General features: G+C 30.7%; 1 protein-coding gene and 2 long non-coding RNA genes across 6 annotated transcripts; all 3 read left to right on the top strand.

Annotated features, from left to right (window-relative positions):
* Positions 1-6409: 6409 nt before the first annotated feature.
* LOC129913182 (uncharacterized) lies at positions 6410-8055 on the top strand. 2 transcript variants are annotated; one of them, XR_008772001.1, is made up of 4 exons: positions 6410-7294; positions 7353-7543; positions 7628-7731; positions 7800-8037. It is a non-coding gene; the product is annotated as an uncharacterized LOC129913182 (long non-coding RNA). The 2 variants fall into 2 exon arrangements; XR_008772000.1 differs by having other exon boundaries at positions 6410-7543; positions 7800-8055.
* A 6458-nt stretch (positions 8056-14513) lies between these two features.
* On the top strand, positions 14514-15766 carry LOC129913184 (uncharacterized). Its single transcript, XR_008772004.1, has 5 exons — positions 14514-14565; positions 14671-14737; positions 14798-14945; positions 15019-15142; positions 15216-15766. It is a non-coding gene; the product is annotated as an uncharacterized LOC129913184 (long non-coding RNA).
* A 3319-nt stretch (positions 15767-19085) lies between these two features.
* On the top strand, positions 19086-22702 carry LOC129913181 (uncharacterized). Of its 3 annotated transcripts, XR_008771999.1 has the most exons (5): positions 19086-19832; positions 20307-20779; positions 21613-21847; positions 21909-22074; positions 22279-22702. XR_008771999.1 is itself a non-coding variant. In XM_055991732.1 (3 exons), exons 1-3 carry the CDS (start codon positions 19544-19546, stop codon positions 21706-21708), a joined length of 858 nt encoding a protein of 285 aa, XP_055847707.1. In that variant the 5' UTR covers positions 19086-19543; the 3' UTR covers positions 21709-22702. The 3 variants fall into 3 exon arrangements, 1 of the variants encoding a protein (XP_055847707.1); XR_008771998.1 differs by having other exon boundaries at positions 21909-22702; XM_055991732.1 differs by having other exon boundaries at positions 21613-22702.
* Positions 22703-22724: the final 22 nt, after the last annotated feature.

A 22724-nucleotide genomic window follows, 5' to 3' on the forward strand; every position in this document is an offset into this window, starting at 1 on the left:
AATCGTTTCTCTATCTGTGATACAAAAAATAAAAAAAAATTTCAAAGCAAATCATGTGATGATTTTTTTGGATTTTTTTTTTTCGCCCTTTTTTTTTGTTCCGATATTTTGTGAGTCGTTGGGATCTTAGATGCCCTTGATACACCAATACATACAAGAGAGTATAAGTTATGCATTGGGTGTGAAATCTGAGCTCTAGTTCTATCTGCTTTTTATGGGTGCTTACGAATATGAGTTATGCGCAAAAAGGTGAGATGGCGCAGTTTTTTTGCGGGTGAAATGGCGCATTCCCTACTAGAATTTTTTAGTTGAGTATAGTTTTAGCATGTGCCATATCACCCTCAAAAAATTTTTTTTAAGTAATTCAGCCAAGTTCAAATTTTATAAAAAAGACGACTAGTTGCAATCTATTATACAGCATGCATTGGTGCATGACTCCTTCACATAGTTCCACCATTTGTGCAATGAATTTGGCAATAGAAACCTAAAACAAACTCATGCGCCATCTCACCCACCCTATAGGGGGAGATGGTTTTTTTTTAACTTTTTTTCTATATTAATTTAAAAATATAAATTTAAAATATAAAATTCTGTAAAACAAACAATACGTTGGATATTGAATATAGAACATTTTTGCATTGTTAGAAATATGAAATGTGGTTTACTTTGAAAAATATGCCAAAAACAAAAAAGGTATGCCATCTCACCCGCTTTTACCCTATGGTTGACCCGAAAGTTGTAGTTAATTTGAAATTTTCTTTCGTTGTTGCAACCAAGTGAACTTGTGTTTTAAGCATTTAAACAAACTAGTGTTTTCAATGTCCCTACATGGAAATAAAATGACATTCCAGTAGTTTAGTGCTTTGAACGCTTAAGGTTTCATTTTAGGAAAGTTTATTTTTTTTGTGCATCGAAAACTCAGTCCGGTAGATTAGTGGAAAGATATCCTGATTTACGTCTGTTGCTGGAGTTTAAGAAACCAAATAGAAATCAAAATTATTGCTTCGATCACCCTACGATAACACCCTAATGAATAGTACCGCGTTATGGAAATCATTTTTCATCTATATACATTATCCGATAGGTTGATGATATGAACTCGACCTATGACAGTTGTATTGTAATAAGATACAAATGGTTCTTTGACAAAGTATTTTCCAGGTAGAATATACTCACAGTTAGAAAACACGTTAATTTTTTTGGGTTCATTGTCTTTGATAAAAAGGAATGGAACTCAAGGTCATTTATTTTTTTTGGAACTTCAGTTCAAACTTCGAACTCACTTCCCAGATCTTTATATGAAAAATTTGAAAGTTGAATATTTTAGTATTTATTGAGAAAGTTTAAAAGCTTTAAGAGTTTTTTTTTAGTTAAAATTTTTTTTTTATAAAAGTTTTAGTTTTCGAGTTAAAAATTTTTTTGATTTAAGTTTTTTTTTTTGAGATAGTAAGATTTTAATTTTTTTGAAAAATTTTAGATTTTTGTTTTAGAAAATTGAGAAGTTCATGAATTTTTTTGTTGGATATAAAAGTTATTAGGTAACAAAATTTCAGTGTATAGTTTTACATAAACAAAACAATTTTTTTTTATTAATCGCGCAAAGATTATAGAATTTGAACTATTACTAAGAGTTTAGGAAAACCAATCTAATCCAATGGGTCGTCCTAAGAATTCTGCCTCCAAGGGCGATCAGGTTTCACAAAATACTCGAAGTAGTAGTAGGCACCGTGAGGATCCGTCAGAGGTTAATACAACAGACGATGAACCGAATGATTCCGAACCTAGGGGATCAGGTCAAAGTGAAACCTTAGCTCAAAATGGAGCAAACGAGGTTAATAATGGTAGTCGCACTAGAACATCGAGTGCTAGAGATCACTCCAAAGAGGGAGAACAGTTTGAAACGTATGTGCAAGATGTTGTCACTGCAACAGTAGGTCTTACACGTATACTGCGGATCAACAGTTCATACGTGAGGAACTGCAACGAATCCAAGATCTGTTATTATTAAAAGTTTCAGACGTTGTTAAGGAAAGCCTTACCAATATAATACCTGCTGTGGCTCCAAATCCGCAGGGACCACAAACGTTGTCAAACCTGAACACTCCAAGAGTGAATGCCCAACCTCCACAACACCCTAACGTGAACGATTTTAACCTTAATGGTAACCCTTCAAATGAACCAGCCGTTCACCCTGTAGATATGGCTCGAGGGTCTAATGTAGATAATTTTCTAGCTCAATTGAGCAATTTGAACTTTAACGCTTCCCCTCCATCAGCCAGCCAATCCAATCCATCTCCGCCTTCTTCAACTTCAGTACTACGTTTCCCACACTATCACAAGTGGGGGGTACGATTCGACAACAAGAACATGTCGGTTGATGACTTTTTATTTCGACTTGAAAAAGTCAAGGATAGTTACGATGCAACTTGGCCAGAAGTTGTCAAAAATTTTCATCACTTTGTGAGCGGTAGTGTGGAAACATGGTACTGGATGTTTTCGAAAAATAATCGTTCAGCTAACTGGTTAACTTTAAGACTAGCACTTATCGAACAGTACCGAAGCCTGGAGACAGATTCGGAACTTTCTAGAAAAATGGCCGATCGTAAGCAATTGCCGAATGAAACTTTCGACAGTTTTTACGACAACTTAATATTAATCAATTCGCGTTTACGAACACCCAAACCCGTTAAGGAAATTATTGAGCTAATAAAGCAAAATGTTCGCCGTAGAACAGGAGAGCTTTTACTAACTTTTAACACACATAGTTTACCGGAAATGGTTTATGTGTGCAGGACCATCGAGAAGTTCTTGAATACAAATGAGCCTGCAAAATCCAAATATCTTCCAAGTACCTCGTTTCAACAACTCCGACGTCAGGTAAACGAGTTAGAAGCACCCTCTGATGATTTAAGTAATGCAGCTCCAGATGTAGTTGAGGCCTACCATAGGGAAGCCAACACGCTCAAATGCTGGAACTGCAAACTAGAAGGTCATAAATTCAAAGAGTGTGACAGTCCAAAAAGAAATTACTTTTGTTTTAAGTGTGGGCGTGAGAACGTCATTAAACCCAAATGCGAGACATGTTCGGGAAACCAAGCGGCGAGCAACCCTACGACCGCACAGTGTGGCCAATCACGAATCTAGCTGGACAAAATTAATAACTCGCGTTAAATCGACTTTTTTTCTAAACAGTTTTAAACAAATGAATGTGAATAGATAAAACTCTATAAAAAAGAAAGATTTTTTAAAAAGAAATCTATAATTTCTGCAAAAAGTGGGTCAAAATAATGATGAAGAAAATGCATTTTTGAATTTATGTTTCCGTAAACATATTCTATGATTGGATATACTTAATTATTTAAAAAAACGCTTGAAAAATCTCAATAAATAAAAACTCTATTGCTATTCACGAAAAAAGAGAGGCAGAATAATTTGTTTTTATTAAGAAATAGAACTTTTACACACGTTTTTGACAGGTGACATATATGATTTATTTTCTCAATATCATGCTTTAAATTAAAATTTTAGCAATGATTTTAATTAAATATGTTTCCCAATCATAAAAAATGGCATCACCTTTAAAAATATCTGCAGATAATTTAAAAAAGTAACTCCTTTTCGTGCGATGCAAACTTGAAACTTAAGGGCCTATTAAAAACAGCTGTGTCTATATTACCTTCGATGTTTTTCAAGCTAATAATTCTCTAAATTTCTTCGTGACCCTATTTCTGGCCTTTTACACTTGCTTGCTTTTTGCATTTAACTTGTTTTAGGTGTTCCGACAGAAAAGCATCATTCATCAATGATAATGCCTCATTAGTTGAAAATTCCAGTGGTTTAGTGGTTCCAGAGGATCAGAACTTAATCTTTTATACATTTTGATCCTTCACTCAAAGAAAATTTCGTTAAATCCCTTACGGTTTTATTGGAATATGCTTTTTCAATTTTGCGGAGAGCGATTCTACTGATTTAAACTATTTCTAATGGATAGGTGCACTTTTAACCTTCCGTTTGTTATATTTTTCCCGTTTTTTTAATTTTTAAAAATTCTTTTCTTCTTTGTTTCACTATCTACTGTTTTTGTTTATTTAGTTACCACATAATATTGGTCAAGCAAAATTCAGTTTAAAGAGCGGTCCAAAGTGTCTTCCACCTTTTTTGTTTTTTTTTTCGCTTAACTTGAAGAACAAAACTTTTATATAGCTATGTTTTTAATTTTTATTAATTGTCAAAAATGTTCCAAAGATGATACCTGCTCATTAAAAGTACAAAAAAACTGTCTTTTCGGTTTTATTTGGCAGTTTTGACACATTTTTCGAAAATTTGTTTTTTTGAAAATCTTGACTTCATTTTGAAAAGTGAAAAAAGTTGTATGGCGGTCGAGAAAACGCGAGACATGTAAATAGCTAATCTCAATGACAACACTCCACAATACATTAATTAATTAATTTCAGACCGGAAAAATGCGGAAAAATTAACTTTACCTCTAATTGAAAAACAAAGATATTTTTTTTTTGCACTTCCTAGCCTTCTTACAGATTTTTTTTTTTTTTAATAGTTGCAATGGTAATTAATAAATAAAAATTATAATACTTTACCTCCAAATGTAGATTAACAATTAAAAAAAACAATTACAACAAAAAAACTACCACAGCGTTTTTAATCGTCATTTAAACTCAAGCGAAAAATAGAATACTTTGTATTATCTCCATCCAACTGTTGACAAGAACCAACTTTCAAGCCTAGCTTACGCTAATCCGAGATGAAAACCAAAAAACCAAACATGAATTACAGTTACCCATTGTATTGAGAAGCTCAACTCATGATTTAAAATCATGTGGCTAAACTTTTTTTTTTCTATTTTGTCCAGTCAGATTGGCGAATTACCACACTGTGGACCGGGGGGAAGTACTCGAAAATGGAAAACCCGGGAAACTAGACAAATCAAATAATAATACATCCAAAATAACCTTGCTTCGACGTTCCTCTGAAGAGACAAAACAAAACTTAGATTCAGATAAACCTGAAAACCAAAAGAATGAAAAACCTAGAAAGACTCTTCATGAACGCGTTACAGATTATTATGAAGCTCGAAAGAGAATAGTCACCTTTCCATCAACGTCAGAAAATGTACAAAAGCTCAGAAAAAGAATGAAATCGAAAAAGAAATTGTATAGGTCCGTAGCAGAAACCAAGTTGAATGTTTCAGTAGACGATCCACGTCCTTACGTTACGGTAGAACTATTTGGAGAAAAACTTCTCGGCCTGCTAGATTCTGGGGCTAGCGTAAGTTGTCTCGGCACAGGTTCCTTAGATTTCCTTGAGAAGTACCAAGTTAAGTATAAGAAATTTGATTCATCTATTTCTACCGCTGATGGACAGAAACAGCCAATAGTTGGAAGGGTAACAGCGCAAATCATTTACAAAGGTGAAGCCAATGAAATCGATTTGTTCGTTGTGCCCTCGTTAACCCAACAATTATATTTAGGGGTTGATTTTTGGAGAACATTCCAACTAGCTCCTCATCTAATTTCTGAAATTTCACCAATAAGCGAACCATTAAAAAAAGATGCCATAGAGGTAGAATGTGACCTAAACGGTCCCGAACTTGAATTACTTAAAGAAACGATTAAGCAATTCCCATCTTTTGCAACTAAGGGCTTAGGAAAGACTCATTTATTGGAGCACTATATTGATACGGGGAACGCTTCGCCTATCAAACAACGCCATTACCCCATATCTCCAGCGATACAAGCCCTAGTGTATGAGGAATTGGATCGCATGCTTGCTTTGGGGGTCATCGAAGAAAGTTCCAGCGCATGGAGTTCACCAGTCGTCTTAGTGCGAAAACCTGGTAAAAACCGCCTGTGCTTGGACTTTCGGAAGGTGAACCAAGTTACAAAGAAGAATGCGAGCCCAATTGCTCATATAGAGGGACTGTTAGCACGCCTTTCAGAGACTAACTTTATATCAAGTGTGGACCTGAAAGATGCGTACTGGCAGATACCGCTGGAGAAAAGTTCTCGGGAGAAGACGGCCTTTACTGTCCCTGGCCGGTCCCTGTATCAATTTACAGTCATGCCTTTTGGTCTTTCAAACGCCGCACAAAGTCTCACTTATTTAATGAATAAAGTAGTACCTTCGGAATTACGAGACAATGTCTTCGTCTACCTCGACGACTTGTTGATCATATCAAAAGACTTTCAGGAGCATGTCCGTATCCTTGAGATCACTAAATCAATTTTCAGAAAAAATGTACTTTTGATGCACTTTTTCTCAGCAAAGGCGCAGACACATGCTGGCAGACGTTCGTTTTCGTCATCACCATGGCTGGGACTTATTCTAATATTAATATGAATCGGTTACCTCTCACGCAAAAAATCTGCTCCCAGCTCTCGGTCTAATATGAGAAAACGTATAATTTGCGAAGTAGAGTAGTGTCGTATAAGGTAGGCGATGTCCTTTATAAACGCAATTTCATATTGAGCGACGCGTCTAAACATCTGAACGCAAAACTGTGCCCAAAGTTTCTCAAAGTTAGGGTTTGCAAAATAATAGGCAACAATTTATACGAAGTAGAGGATTCGCAAGGTCGTAAAACTGTCACCCATTCAAAAGATCTAAAAAAATAACCGAAATTTTACGATTAAATGGTCCGGCTAAATCAGCGGTGCATGAGACTCTGTTATAGCTAAAATCTTATTAAAATACGAAAACGTTTCTTTTTCATATCCTTTTTGTACAGGAAGGCCTGATCCAAAAATGATATGATTTGTAGGAAACGATTCTCAAACTATTGATGCTAATAAAAAGATTTATAAGAATCTTCAAAATAAAATCCAGTTTCAAAATTCTCTAAACTGTTCAAGAACCTACAAATCTTGTTTTCGTTAAGTTATTGTCGTTTACTTTTGCAATCAGCATTCTGTTACCAGAATAAAGTTTGTCGATAATACAGACTACATTTTTCCAAATTACCACGTACAAAAAGCTGCACATATCCGTTTTTGATCCATTTCAAATTATTCCAGGCCTAATCACCATGTGACTAGAATGTTACATGCTCTCGATAACTTTCTTTTCGATCAAGACGTCAGGCAAGCTAGTCACCTTCTTTCAAAAGAATTCGCACGTAAGAGCATTACAAGTACGCAGAATAAAAGAACTTAAAAGAAAAAAAAAGAATACTTAGTTTAAAAGAAACAAGAATTGTGGTTAAATTGGAACTTTTTTGTGTGGCCTCGGGCAACGTAAAAATCAATTATTTTTGCTCGGCGTGCTGCATTAACTCAAGGTAAGGCCCATAGAAAAACCAACCAAAAATAGAATTTATAGAAATTTATCCTGTCCAGCGTTACCCATTGTTCTTATAAGAACATTTTGTCTTTCTTTTTGACAAACGACCTCCAAGATCCAATCAGTGTTCCAGCTTTCGTCAGAGTCGGACGAAACACATTTCCATGCACTGGCATGGTCCAAAAAGCCGATAAAGCTGACGGAATTTTCAAAAAGAAAAACAAGTTTCAAAAAAAAAACTATAAAGGTAAGGGATGGGCTAATCCGAAGTAAAAAGTTAAAAATATAAAATAAAATTAAAGCCATTTCTTCGCCCCTTTCAATTTTTCAGTTACGCCCATTTCAAGTTTTTTCTCTGTTCGTTACCTACTCGGCAACCAGACAAAATAAATTTGAACAGAGAATCTCGAAAAAAACCAAAAATCTCTTAAAAAGGTAATATTTTAACATATAAATTATATAAAAATCGAATTTATTATAGACAAATTTATTTAATCGATTAGGTTTGGTTTATCGATCAAAAGGATTTTTAACTTTATCGAATACATCTATACATCTAAATATCAAGATCTGCATATCAAGAAAAAAAAGAACCAAGCTAGAGAATTTGCAAGTGAGGGAAATCCCTCCTTGCTCTACAGGCCTATCATAGGTGAAATCAACATCACATTAAAGGTGCGATAGAAATAAAAGAAAATTATAAAGAAAAGTGCAAAAAAAAAAGTTAACAATAGTTAAAACAAAAGAAAGAGACAAATCCGTAAAAAAAAAAAGAAAAGTAAATTATCGGAAAAAGAAAGAGATAACACAAAAAAAAGAGATAGTTATAGTATAAAAAAAAAGTAAACAAAAGTAAAGAAATTAAAAAAAAAAAAAAAAAAAAAGAAATAAATTTTTTTTTTGTTGCGGTCTAAATTACTTTAAAGAAACATAGTTGAATTAAAATAAATTTATCGAAAATTGCCATAAAAAAAAAAAGAAAATAAATTAAGTGAATTAAAAATTAAAAAAAAAAAAAAAAAAAAGAAAATTTAAGAATTGAGAAAATTGGTGAATAAGAATTAAGAAAATTAATGAATACGAAAAAAAAAGAGAATTTTTTTTTTAAATTAAGAATAGTGTAACATCCCATCTGTCGTTCTTTTTAATTATTCTTTTTTTTGGTTGCGAAACAAGTTTTTTTTTAATTTTAAATCGGTTACTTCTTTTATTCGGTAAAATTCCCTTCAGTGTATATATGCATATGTTTTTATTTTTCATCAATCAACGTTTAGCAATCTCCGGCGCTACAAGATGCTGTGCACAACATATTGGAGCTGGTAAGTGTATTTTTTGCTTTTTATAAATTTTTTATTAAACATGCATATATATTCAAATTTAAATGAAAAACAAAATTAAACGAATACGGTCGAAAGAAGAAATGATAAATTCTTACAAACAAGAAGAACAATAAATAAAAGCATGAATTTAAACAAAAAAGGATAAAACCGAAAAGAAATGAAAGTTTAAGAAAAAGTAACGAATGAGAGATCAAAACAAAACAAAACAAAGATAACAAATTAACGTAAAGAAATATAAACATATCGAGAAGTACACTCTATTTGAAACAAGTTAGAGCGGCTTCGATGTTTTTTTTATATCTTTATTGAGAGAGTAATTAAATTTTGGTTTTTGAGAGAAGATTATAGAAGACTATAATTTTTTTTGAGAATAATTATTTTCTTTTTATTGAAATACTTTTTTTGTGGAAACGATGAATGGGTATGAATAAAGGTTATGGTTTAATATTATTTAAGTGAGTTTAAATGAAATAAATAAACTGATTTTGAATCGAATTAAGATTAAATTTGATAATTTTTTTTTATGAATTGGAAGTTGGGAGACAATTTTAATTCGAATCGTTTTGATGGTTTGATATGAAAGTGGATCTATGGTTGCCAACTGTGGTGATATTTTTTTTTTTGGTTTGATTTATAGAAATTTTAAATAAGTATGGAAGTTTAGATTTTTTTTGGGAAGTGAAGGAGATAGGATGAAGTGAATTCCCTGAATTTATTATAAAGGGGGATTTTATCTCCCTTTTACAAAAAGGGCTATTACTATAGATTTTTTTTAAGAGCATGCTGTAATAGCGCAGGAGCTTTTCGGAGACGTTGGTTTTTGAAAAGTTTTATTAGGGCGGGTTAAGAGAATGCTCGAGGACACGAAGATCTCTGTCCTCCTCTACGTGTGTGTGAATATAAATCGGAAATAAAGATTCGGGTCCTACTCTTTTAAAGAGGATAATCCAAACCGTCAAATACCATCTCAGACGTAGGTCTTTAAAAAAAGAAGTAACAAGTTCATTAGCGGATAACAAGATCCCACCCCACCCTCGGCGAGCTAAGCATGGTAATCTATAAGGCCTAAATAGTTATCAACGCTCTTGAACAATTCGTCAGACCACTACCCCGTATTAGCTGATGGGTCTGTAAACGTTATTTGATAGAGGGTAGAAGAGTCGGTCGAGTAAAATTTTGGGATGTACAACAAAGTATAATATTTTATTACCAAATTCGTTACACTCCTTAACCAAGCGTCTAAACACCATGAAACTTGCAAAATTCAAAATTCTCTAAAAACAAAACTACAAGTCCAAAACTTATAAAAAATACATTTTTGTGCTCTGTGAGTCAATATCCTTCGCATACAATTCAATTGGAGTTGAAAAATTCACGTTTGCAGAAAATCACTTTTAAAAATGTTTAAATCGTCATATCTCGTTAACCAAGCGTCTAAACACCATCAAACTTGCAAAATTCAAAATTCTCTAAAAACAAAACTACAAGTCCAAAACTTATAGAAAATACATTTTTGTGCTCTGTGAGTCAATATCCTTCGCATACAATTCAATTGGAGTTGAAAAATTCACGTTTGCAGAAAATCACTTTTAAAAATGTTTAAATCGTCATATCTCGTTAACCAAGCGTCTAAACACCATCAAACTTGCAAAATTCAAAATTCTCTAAAAACAAAACTACAAGTCCAAAACTTATAGAAAATACATTTTTGTGCTCTGTGAGTCGATATCCTTCGCATACAATTCAATTGGAGTTGAAAAATTCACGTTTGGAGAAAATCACTTTTAAAAATGTTTAAATCGTCATATCTCGTTAACCAAGCGTCTAAACACCATCAAACTTGCAAAATTCAAAATTCTCTAAAAACAAAACTACACTGAAAAAAAAATTGTACATAAAATCTATGAACGGCGTTCATTAACTTGAAATTAATGTACGGTTCACGGAATTAATGCACCATCCCTTAATTCAATGAACGATTCATTAAAAATAAAATTATGAACCTATGAACGTTCATTAATCTCGTTCATTAAAATCCGTTTTTGTCTGAAATTTTTTTTATGAACGGCTATTCATTGAATTAATGAACCTGTACATTAAGACAATGAATACCATTCATTAAAATCTATGAACGTTCATTAATTCAATGAATAGCCGTTCATAAAAAAATCTGTTCATTATCCCAATGAACCTGTTCGTTAAAACAATGAACGCCATTCATTAAAATCTATGAACCATTCATTAATTTAATGAACAGCCGTTCATAAATATCCGAGACACTTTTTGATAAAAAATAAATATCCGATACACGAACCTGTTCGTTAAAACAATGAACGCCATTCATTAAAATCAATGAACCATTCATTAATTCAATGAACAGCCGTTCATAAATATCCGATACACGAACCTGTTATCCGATACACTTTTTGATAAAAGATTCTATGAACCTGTTCGTTAAAACAATGAACGCCATTCATTAAAATCAATGAACCATTCATTAATTCAATGAACAGCCGTTCATAAATATCCGATACACGAACCTGTTATCCGATACACTTTTTTGATAAAAGATTCTATGAACCTGTTCGTTAAAACAATGAACGCCATTCATTAAAATCTATGAACCATTCATTAATTCAATGAACAGCCGTTCATAAATATCCGAGAAAATTTTTGATAAATGATTCTATGAACCTGTTCGTTAAAACAATGAACGCCATTCATTAAAATCTATGTACCATTCATTAATTCAATGAACAGCCGTTCATAAATATCCGAGAAAATTTTTGATAAAAGATTCTATGAACCTGTTCGTTAAAACAATGAACGCCATTCATTAGAATCAATACACATTCACTAATTCAATGTTTGTGAGATGTTTTATTTTGCAAAAGTCGCTATTACTTCTAAACGAAAGCGAAAATCAAAAAAACTTATTTAATATATTCTGTCGGAAATTAAAAAATCTACACCTTTTATATCTGACAATTTTTCAAAAAAAGCAAAAATAGAAAAGATATGACGAAAAAAGTAAAAATTTCATGTCTTTTTGTTTGAGAGATGTTTTTTTGCACAAAAGTCGCTATAACTTCTAAACGAAAGCGAAAATCAAAAAAACTTATTTAATATATTCTGTCGGAAATTAAAAAATCTACAACTTTTATATCTGACAATTTTTCAAAAAAAGCAAAAATAAAAAAGTTATGACGAAAAAAGTAAAAATTTCATGTCTTTTTGTTTGAGAGATGTTTTTTTCACAAAAGTCGCTATAACTTCTAAACGAAAGCGAAAATCAAAAAAACTTATTTAATAAATTCTGTCGGAAATTAAAAAATCTACAACTTTTATATCTGACAATTTTTCAAAAAAAGCAAAAATAAAAAAGTTATGACGAAAAAAGTAAAAATTTCATGTCTTTTTGTTTGAGAGATGTTTTTTTTCACAAAAGTCGCTATAACTTCTAAACGAAAGCGAAAATCAAAAAAACTTATTTAATAAATTCTGTCGGAAATCAAAAAATCTACAACTTTTATATCTGACAATTTTTCAAAAAAAGCAAAAATAAAAAAGTTATGACGAAAAAAGTAAAAATTTCATGTCTTTTTGTTTGAGACATGTTTTTTTTCACAAAAGTCGCTATAACTTCTAAACGAAAGCGAAAATCAAAAAAACTTATTTAATATATTCTGTCGGAAATTAAAAAATCTACACCTTTTATATCTGACAATTTTTCAAAAAAAGCAAAAATAGAAAAGATATGACGAAAAAAGTAAAAATTTCATGTCTTTTTGTTTGAGAGATGTTTTTTTTCACAAAAGTCGCTATAACTTCTAAACGAAAGCGAAAATCAAAAAAACTTATTTAATATATTCTGTCGGAAATTAAAAAATCTACAACTTTTATATCCGACAATTTTTCAAAAAAAGCAAAAATAGAAAAGATATGACGAAAAAAGTAAAAATTTCATGTCTTTTTGTTTGAGAGATGTTTTTTTTTCACAAAAGTCGCTATAACTTCTAAACGAAAGCGAAAATCAAAAAAACTTATTTAATAAATTCTGTCGGAAATTAAAAAATAAACATCTTTTATATATGAAAATTTTTCAAAAAAAGCAAAAATAAAAAAGTTATGACGAAAAAAGTAAAAATTTCATGTCTTTTTGTCTGAGAGATGTTTTTTTCACAAAAGTCGCTATAACTTCTAAACGAAAGCGAAAATCAAAAAAACTTATTTAATATATTTTGTCGGAAATTAAAAAATAAACATCTTTTATATATGACAATTTTTCAAAAAAAGCAAAAATAAAAAATTTATGACGAAAAAAGTAAAAATTTCATGTCTTTTTGTTTGCGAGATAGAAAATAGAAAAGATATGACGAAAAAAGTAAAAATTTCATGTCTTTTTGTCTGAGAGATGTTTTTTTTTCACAAAAGTCGCTATAACTTCTAAACGAAAGCGAAAATCAAAAAAACTTATTTAATATATTCTGTCGGAAATTAAAAAATAAACATCCTTTATATATGACAATTTTTCAAAAAAAGCAAAAATAAAAAAGTTATGAAGAAAAAAGTAAAAATTTCATGTCTTTTTGTTTGAGAGATGTTTTTTTCACAAAAGTCGCTATAACTTCTAAACGAAAGCGAAAATCAAAAAAACTTATTTAATATATTCTGTCGGAAATTAGAAGATCTACAGCTATTATCTGACAATTTGTCAATAAAAGCAAAAATAGAAAAGATATGACGAAAATAAAATAAATCTATTTTTCTTCTTATTAAAAAGGCGCCAAAACTTAATAAACCATTCATTATTTTAATGAACCATTCATTATTTCAATTATTCGTTAAGTCGAAGTGAGCGTGTTCATGAATTTAATGAACGTGTTCATTGATTTAATGAACCGTTCATTAATTCAATGTATAGTTAATCAAAACTTAACGAAGGGCAACTTGCATTTTTCAGTAATCACACTTTTAAAAAGTGTATCAAATTATGGAGAAGGTTTTCATATCATTTTACGAATACATTTATTGTGGAAGTGAGCGTATTCATGAATTTTATGAGTGTGTTCATAGATTTAGGAACGTGTTCATAGATTTAATGAACGTGTTCATAGATTTAATGAACCGTTCATTAAAATTTAACGAAGGGCAACTTGCATGTTGCAGTGATCACACTTTTAAAAAGTGTATCAAATTATGAACAAGATTTTCATATAATTTAACTTTTTACTTAAGTAATAATTTTATTCAGTTTGCAGGTTTCAAAATAACCCTTTTTATGAATATGAGAATAAAATGTTTTGAGACCACATTTGACAGGTGTCGAAATATCATTTTTTTTAACCGAGTTGGGGAATCAAATAAGACGGGGCTTATTACCTTGTGTATTTTTTTGTGTTTGTACATATTAAGTAGTTTTGTGTTTTGTTCTCATTTTCAAAGTTTTCTTGCTCACACAAACATTTATCTCGGTTGAACAACCGTTCGTATCAATGTGAACAGTAGTTAACGACACAAGGAGATGTAAATGTTGTTGAATGTGAAAACCCCTTTAGTACTTATTTTTTGGTGTCGTTTCATCTGTTGTGTGTGCTTTCAACATGAAAGAAAATTTTAAGTTATTTTTTTTTGCTGAGATTGTCAATATTCTTACAATATCTATGATATTCGATTTTTGAAAACATATATTTACAAGATATTACCTTTTGTGTATTAACTGTGCTCTTTGCACATAGTTCACACTTAAATTTTAAAGAACGCGTAAAATAAAGTGGGAACACTACTTGTTGATACGTAGAACGAAAGAATTTTTTTCGTTAAATGATGTAGCCGGCGTCCCCAAGCCAACCCAAGCCATTCAGTTACAGTGTGAATGTCGTCTGATACTGATCGTTAAGAGGAGCTATTCAGCGGAGAAAAATAAAAAGTAAGTATTTTATTAGATTACGTAGTATTTATTATTTAAAAGTATTTAATTATTAAAAGTACACATTTATTTTAATAAATAATTTGTTTTTTATCATATATACAGGAGATTTGTTCGATTTCCCATTTGCCGCCGCCCGCCATCACGTCGTTTCATGCATCAAAAATTTTAGGTGAGTGTTTTCATCCCTAAAATGTGTTATAATTGTATTAATATATTTATATATATGTAGTGCTCTTCTTACACCACGTTGCCACCACCACGCTGCCGCCACATATTGTCTGCCTCCGCTGTCGTTGTCGTCATTTGCCACACCACGTTCCATCCAGCCACCACGTTGTTCCCGCCAGCCGCCACCAATCTTGCTAAAATAATTTCTGGTATGTACCTACTTTTTATAATTTTTATTGATCATTTTATCTTATACGTATGTATATATATATTTTTATGTAGTGCCATCACGTTGCCACCACCACGCTGCCGCCACATATTGTCTGCCTCCGCTGTCGTTGTCGTCATTTGCCACACCACGTTGTTCCCGCCAGCCACCACCATCATCACGCTAAAATAATTCCTGGTATGTATCTACTTTTTATAATTTTTATTGATCATTTTATCTTATACGTATGTATATATATATTTTTATGTAGTGCCATCACGTTGCCACCACCACGCTGCCGCCACATCCGCCACATTATTGTCTGCCTCCGCTGTCGTCGTCATTTGCCACAAAACGTTCTATCCAGCCACCACGTTGCTCCCGCCAGCCGCCACCAATCTTGCTAAAATAATTCCTGGTATGTACCTACTTTTTATGATTTATATTATATATATATCGATACCTTACCAGAAGAATGTATTAAACCCTTTGCTCCCGGAAAAAAATACAAATATCTTGAAAAAAAGTTTTGATATTTTCTAATTAAACACTAATATGAAAAAATAATGATTGTACTAGTAATAACATTGTATAGAGAAGTCCATTTTTTATTAAAAAAAAACTAACAAAGTAATTAATACGTGGTTTCATGCTGAAACCACTAGGAAGCAAAGGGTTAAACGACATTCTCAAAATTTGTATAAACTTAAAACAAACTTGCTGTTCATTTAAAAGAAATAGAACTACAATTACTGCCTAGAATCATTTTTATTAATATTTTAAAATTTGATTGCATTATAATCATTAACACTCTACCGCAAACAGGCCAAAAATTGATTCAGATATTCTAAACTTGAATAAATTAACTTTTTCAATATGATTTTTCATAAAATATTTAAATAAAATCCTAAAAAATTATTTGAACTTCGTTTTTAGTTTATTTTTCTTTTCTGAAAGCAGCGTATGCGGTAGAGTATCAATAAAATTTGAATAGAATGACTTTTTATGCACTTTTTATGTACTTTTAAGCGTTGGTTTTGATCGTTTATAGAGTTCGATATACTAAATTGAGGAAAAATGAAACTAGGATTACCATCTACAATCATTTTCATTAGTATTTTGAAATAAACTTGCATATTATCATTGACACTCTACCGCAAACAGGCCAAAAATTGATTTAGATGTTTTAAACTTGAATAAATTAACTTTTTCAATATGAATTTTCATAAAATATTAAAAAAAAAACCTAATAAAGTATTTGAACTTCGTTTTTATCTTTTATCAATCTTGCTAAAATAATTCCTGGTATGTACCTACTTTTTATGATTTATATTGCATTCATTTTATCCTATATATATATGTATGCATCTACTTTTTATAATTTATATTGCATTCATTTTATCTTATAAATATATACATATATATGTATATATATATATATATCGATACCTTCCCTGAAGAATGTATTAAACGACATTCTCAAAATTTGTATAGACTTAAAACAAACTTGCTGTTCATTTCAAAGAAATGAAACTACAATTACTGCCTAGAATCATTTTTATTAATATTTTACAATTTGATTGCATTATAATCATTAACCCTCTTCCGCAACCGGACCAAAAATTGACTTAGAAGTTTTAAACTTGAATAAATTAACTTTTTCAATATGATTTTTCATAAACAAAAAATCCTAACAGAAAACTCCTTGAAGTTGTTGTGAAGTTTTTTTTATCTTTTGTTTGTGTTTGAAGGAAGTTGAAATCCCATCTCTAAAAGCATTAATGCTTCAATAATTTATTTTTAAATTTTTTCTAGGACTTCTTTCTCATCCGCTACTTCGTCTACTCCGTCAGTAGTTTCATTGGGAAAGTTAATAAGAGTTAATCATAAAATGATTTGTTTCATCTGTAAAGATAATATATCGTCTATGTACGCGTTTATAGCACATTTAAAAAAAAGACATGATCTAAGTACATATAGCACTTTTAGGTTTATGGAAAGTAATTGCAAGCAGTCCTTTCAAAATTTGGGAAGTTTTAAAAAACATTTAACTAGAAAACATTTTCTAACACAACCAACACAACCTATAAATGGTACTAGTAGCTCTTATCAAGAAAATATAAATCAAAATATAATTTTCGAAAGCAATGCGACACTTAACTGCTTTCAAGAATGCTCGGACAATTGCGAAAGTAAAATTCCAGAAGTTAAGAAATTCAATGTCGAAAACAGTCTGAATGAACTTTTTACTTCTGCGACTGGGTTCGTTTTGAAATTACATAATAATAACAGTTTTTCAAGAAAAAATATTATTGAAATTCAAGAAGGTATACAAAATTTTATTTTGAATCCTATCGTTGAATTGCTGAAATCATTTTCAAATGAATACTTTGCGAACAAAAACATAGAAGTCCATAACGTATTTTTGAGTCTAATATCAAAGTGTCGCAACCCTTTTTATTATTGCAATACTGAATACAAACTATTTAACTGGCTACAAAATAATAATTTTTTAGAAAGCATAAACGAATTTTCAGTAAACAATGAGATCAATGCAGTTTATCGAGATGGGAACCTAACGTATGACGAAGATAACACTAAAGGTGTTTTAATGCCATTAAAGTTTCAATTCCAAAAATTTTTTGAGAGTGGTGACATTTTCAAAAATACCATTCTTCATATGCAAAATTTAAGTGAAGAAAACAAAATTTCAAGTTTCATTCAAGGTGACCTCTGGAAGCAAAAAAGTAGTTTGTACCCAGGAAAAATAATTATCCCTTATTTTCTATACTCCGATGATTTTGAAATCAATAATCCATTAAGTTCTCATGCCGGGGTTCATTCGATATGTAATATTTACTATTCTTTTCCCTGCCTCCCGTGGAAAGAATCAAAGTTAGATAATATTTTTTTAGCAGGAATCATAAAATCTAAGGATTTAAAGTCGTTTGGAAATGAAAAGTGTTTTCAAACTTTAATACAGGAGCTTAAAAGTCTTGAAGTCGATGGGGTTGATATAACAATTAATGGTCAAAATAAAAAAAAAGTTCATTTTGTTTTGGGAATTGTGTTAGGAGATAATTTGGGTTTGAACACAATTTTAGATTTCAATAGATCATTTTCAGCTAATTCTTATTGTAGGTTCTGTAAAGTCAAAAAATCTGAAGCGCAGACGCTATCAGTTGAACGAGACGATCTATTACGAAACCGTAGTAACTATCAAAATGATGTTCTTTTAAACAATCCTTCTGAAACTGGCATACAAAGATATTCACAACTTAATAAAATACCATCGTTTCATGTAGTAGAAAATTATTGCGTTGATCTCATGCACGACTTATTTGAAGGGGTTTGTCATTACGACCTTTGCAATATTATTACATATTTTATCTATAAAGTTTCTTATTTTACTTTGGAAACCTTTAATTTAAGAAAACAAACCTTTCAATACGGTCCAATAGAAATTGATAACATATCAGGTGAAATAAAAATTAATAATTTAAAAAATAAACATTTAAAAATGACAGCAAGAGAAATGATGACATTCATTTCTTATATTCAGATAATGATCGGAGATTTAGTTCCACATGATGACGAGGTATGGAAATTTCTGCTCAACTTAATTGAAATAATTGATATGCTGCTTTCTTTTGAAATTTGCGATGACATCATCTCAATGTTGAAAATAAAAATTGAAACTCACAACAAGGATTATGTTCGTCTTTTCAATGACACTCTGAAACCAAAACATCATAATTTAACTCATTATCCTACTGTTCTGAAACAATCCGGACCCATTCGGAACTTTTGGTGTTTTAAATTTGAAGCTAAGCATAAAGAATTTAAGCTTTATGCTCATGCTATTACGTCTCGTAAAAATATTTGTGTGACCCTAGCAAAAAAATATCAGCTAAAAACAGCATTTAAGTTATTTAATACCCTAGATCACTTTCACAGCATTTTTTTTATCTGTGAAGCAAATAAAAAAGAAAGTAATTTTAGAAATCTTGTATCAGATATTTTGAAAGTACCGTCAGCGGACATAGAGTTTTACTCTAAAGCTGAAATCCAAGGCTACAAATACCAAATAAAATTTTATGTATCCCAATTTAAATCAGATGTAGAACTGTTTGTTATAATAGACATTATTCTTTTGAAAAAAAAAAACAGTTTTCTTGTTTTGCCAAAAAATTAATAAAATTCAATACAATCCGCATTTATTATCTTTTGAAATCGACGAAAACGAGTTAGGGAGATTTTCAATTATATCTTTAAAAGATCTCATTGGTCCACCAATAACCTTAATAAAAACTGCTGAAGGTAAAACGGTTATAAGACTTAAGGAATATTTTGTTTCTAATTATCAGATATGAATCGACGAGTCATTATTTTCCATTTCATTAATCAAATTTGTCTTATCAAATATAAATTATAAATAATTCAAAATAGCTTTCAAATATAGTATTTAATAACAGATGATTCAAAAATATACATATTAACTCAACTTTCAATGATACAAAACTAAATATAACAACTAGTGAAAACTCTGACATATTTAAAATATTCTGTTAAACAATGGAGTAGGTTTAATCTAAGGAAATGGCAACGCCGCCGACCAATATTACTGAAGATGAAGTTTTCGATGAGTATGTGATTGAGGATGAAAATGAAAATCAGGATGAGGACGAGGATGAGAATGAGGGTGAGGGTGAGGATGAGGAAAACATTGAAATTATAAAGAATTCAGTAGAGTTACCATCATCACAATATGAATTGGATTCAATTTTATCAAGCTGCCAAAAAACGACTAATATACGAGTAGTAGATGATGAACTCACAAATTTATTAAAAGATTGGGGCCACCTGGAAGTTTTGGATCATTTCAAGAGTAAGTTTAAACTTTATTAGGTTACGGGTTTTGCCACAAAATATACCTTAAATATTTGACCTCTATTTTATTTTACAATAAAAAAAAATATGAGTAAGTTGTAGTAATTTACTGGTATTTAAACTTGACCCAAGTCAAAAGCTATCGTTTTTCTGTGGGGTTCTTTTCAAAAATATGTTTTTTGAATAGAAATTATGAAATCAACTTGGAGTTAGTTAATCTTTTACACAACAAAACTATGATGGTTTCTTGTTTTTGGTACTTCAATAATTTGCCTTATCATATGTTACACATTATCGTAATTCAAATGACTTTCAAGATGCTTTTATAAAGGAAGCTGAAAGAATATTGAGATTTTTTATTTCAAAGATTTTCCACTTTATTACACCCTACCGCTAAACGAAGCTATTGAAATAAAACTATAAGTTAATTCTAACTTTGCTTAAGATAAACAATTTAATTTCACTCTTGCAGAGGAACACATAGATATTGAGGTTTTGAAAAATATTGAGTGCCACCACCTGGGAGAAATTATGAAACCGTTTTCGTACGGAAAATTGATTTTGTTTGAGGCCAAATTAAAAGAGTGGCGAAGCGCGCTTGGAAAGCCGCTTTTATTGTACCAAACTTCATTTAGGCCGCTTCAAAACTCACAATGCTCATCTGAAGCATCTTTCTCGGTTGTATCGACACCGACCACGCCAAAATCATCTAGATCAGAAAATTCTCCGAACTCCATACCTTTAGGCGAAATTTTGAACAGCAATCCCAAAACTTTGGCATTAGCTGAAAGCTATGAGAAGTCGAAAAAATTTCAGGAACACCAAAGGAAAGAACTTATCAATGCAATAGCCATTTATTTTGACCAGAACAACCTTCATTTGGATTTACATTCAAGTTACAAAATTGAACAGGAGATTTTAGAAAGATTCCCGACTGAAAAATTGGTAAAAATTATACATCTTTATATTTTGCTTTATTTTTTGGGTTAAAAAATTTTCCAAATCCCCAAAAATTAAAATGTTTCTATGCGAAATTTTTTTTCAAATGTCAAAAAAAAACTAAGTTTTTTGGGATGGAAAATTTTCTAAGTCCGAAAAAAAAATTTTTTCATTGAAAAATATTCTAAGTCCCAAAAAAAAAAATTAACTTTTGTTTGGCATCGAAAGTCCCAAGAAAAATATTTTTCATTGAAAAATATTCTAAGTCCCAAAAAAAAAATTAACTTATTTTTGGCATCGAAAATTTTCTAAGTCTCAAGAAAAATATTTTTCATTGAAAAATATTCTAAGTCCCAAAAAAAAAAATTAACTTATTTTTGGCATCGAAAATTTTCTAAGTCTCAAGAAAAATATTTTTCATTGAAAAATATTCTAAGTCCCAAAAAAAAAAATTAACTTATTTTTGGCATCGAAAATTTTCTAAGTCTCAAGAAAAATATTTTTCATTGAAAAATATTCTAAGTCCCAAAAAAAAATTAACTTATTTTTGGCATCGAAAATTTTCTAAGTCTCAAGAAAAATATTTTTCATTGAAAAATATTCTAAGTCCAAAAAATATTCAAGTCCCAAGAAAAATATTTTTCAGTGAAAAATATTCTAAGTCCCAAAAAAAAAATTAACTTTTTTTTGGCATCGAAAATTTTCTAAGTCCCAAGAAAAATATTTTTCATGAAAAATTTTCTAAGTCCCAAAAAAAATTTAAGTTGTTATTGGCATTTAAAATATACACATAATTTATGTTAGAACAATATTAACTTAATATTTCTAAACTTTTGCAGGAATATTATCGAACAAGTAAAAGGGGTAAAATTTACGCTAAGTTTTGTAACATTAAATCCTCTTCAAGAACAAATGTAACGAATAAATCCAAATGATAACTTGTCATGTGAGGAGTTTGAACGTAGCTGGAAGGCATGTATAAACCACAGGCTCTTGGAAATAAAAAACGCTTCTTCCACCTCTGAGATTCTCAATAAATGGCCTCAGTATAAGCTTCCATCTGGCCATCGCTTTGTGAGTTTTAAAACCTTTCATCACCATCGTTCAAAAATATTAAAATTTTTAAATTCCAAAGGTTGATATAGACTATAGTTATTTGTATCCAAATGCCGGCTCATTTTTGAACAATTGGGAAACACTGGGGGAAAAACTTCTTAAATTTCTCTCTACTGATAACCGTGTCAAGGAAAAGAATATACGAGAGGTTCTAATCAAAATTAAAACAGCAGATTCATCTGAAAGTTCGTGCTTAGTTTAAATATTTTTAAGTACAACTTGTAATTATTATTTTTTACTATTCCAAGTGATTAGTAAATATAAATTTATACTTAAAAATACACTATCATACATTTTAATATAGCTATGTATAAATATATAATTATTGTATCAAATTGTTGTTAAAAGCTTTACTGATTTTGGTATTTCTGTGGTTGGCTTTTTTTCAGACTGTAAAGATGCGGCATTACTTTGGGCTCTGCATGGATACTTTGTACCTTTCCAAAAAGTTATAAAAAAAGACATAGATGGTAGAAAACACGTTATACGACATACCATCAAGGACTCGCAGAATTCATTCGTTTGGATAGGCAACACAATTCAAGCTATAGAAGACCATATTGCCTTCCTCAACAAAATGGGTGAGAATATCCAACCATTCATTATTGTTCACGGTGTGTCAATCTTGAATTTTTCTGAAATTTTTCTCTATTTTGATGGAGTTAAATTTCCGTTTAACAGTTTCATCCGAGCAGTGGATATCTGTTACAAAATTTTTTATTTATTTAATCTGGAGTACCCAACCGCTTGTTCCTCCTTTTGGGGTTTTATAGAAACGCAATACCATCAAGGTAATAAAAAAAAATTGTGCGGAAAGACTCATGTTTTGCTTAAT

Source organism: Episyrphus balteatus, chromosome 3 (assembly GCF_945859705.1).
Source record: "Episyrphus balteatus chromosome 3, idEpiBalt1.1, whole genome shotgun sequence".
Classification (NCBI taxonomy): Eukaryota; Metazoa; Arthropoda; class Insecta; order Diptera; family Syrphidae; genus Episyrphus; species Episyrphus balteatus.

Bases quoted from the DNA above. Each gene is read 5' to 3' on its own strand.
- LOC129913181 (XM_055991732.1), top strand. From the start codon at position 19,544: ATGGCAACGCCGCCGACCAATATTACTGAAGATGAAGTTTTCGATGAG. The intron at 19,833-20,306 runs GTAAGTTTAAAC...TCACTCTTGCAG, and splicing joins AGTTTTGGATCATTTCAAGA to AGGAACACATAGATATTGAG. The intron at 20,780-21,612 runs GTAAAAATTATA...AAACTTTTGCAG, and splicing joins GATTCCCGACTGAAAAATTG to GAATATTATCGAACAAGTAA.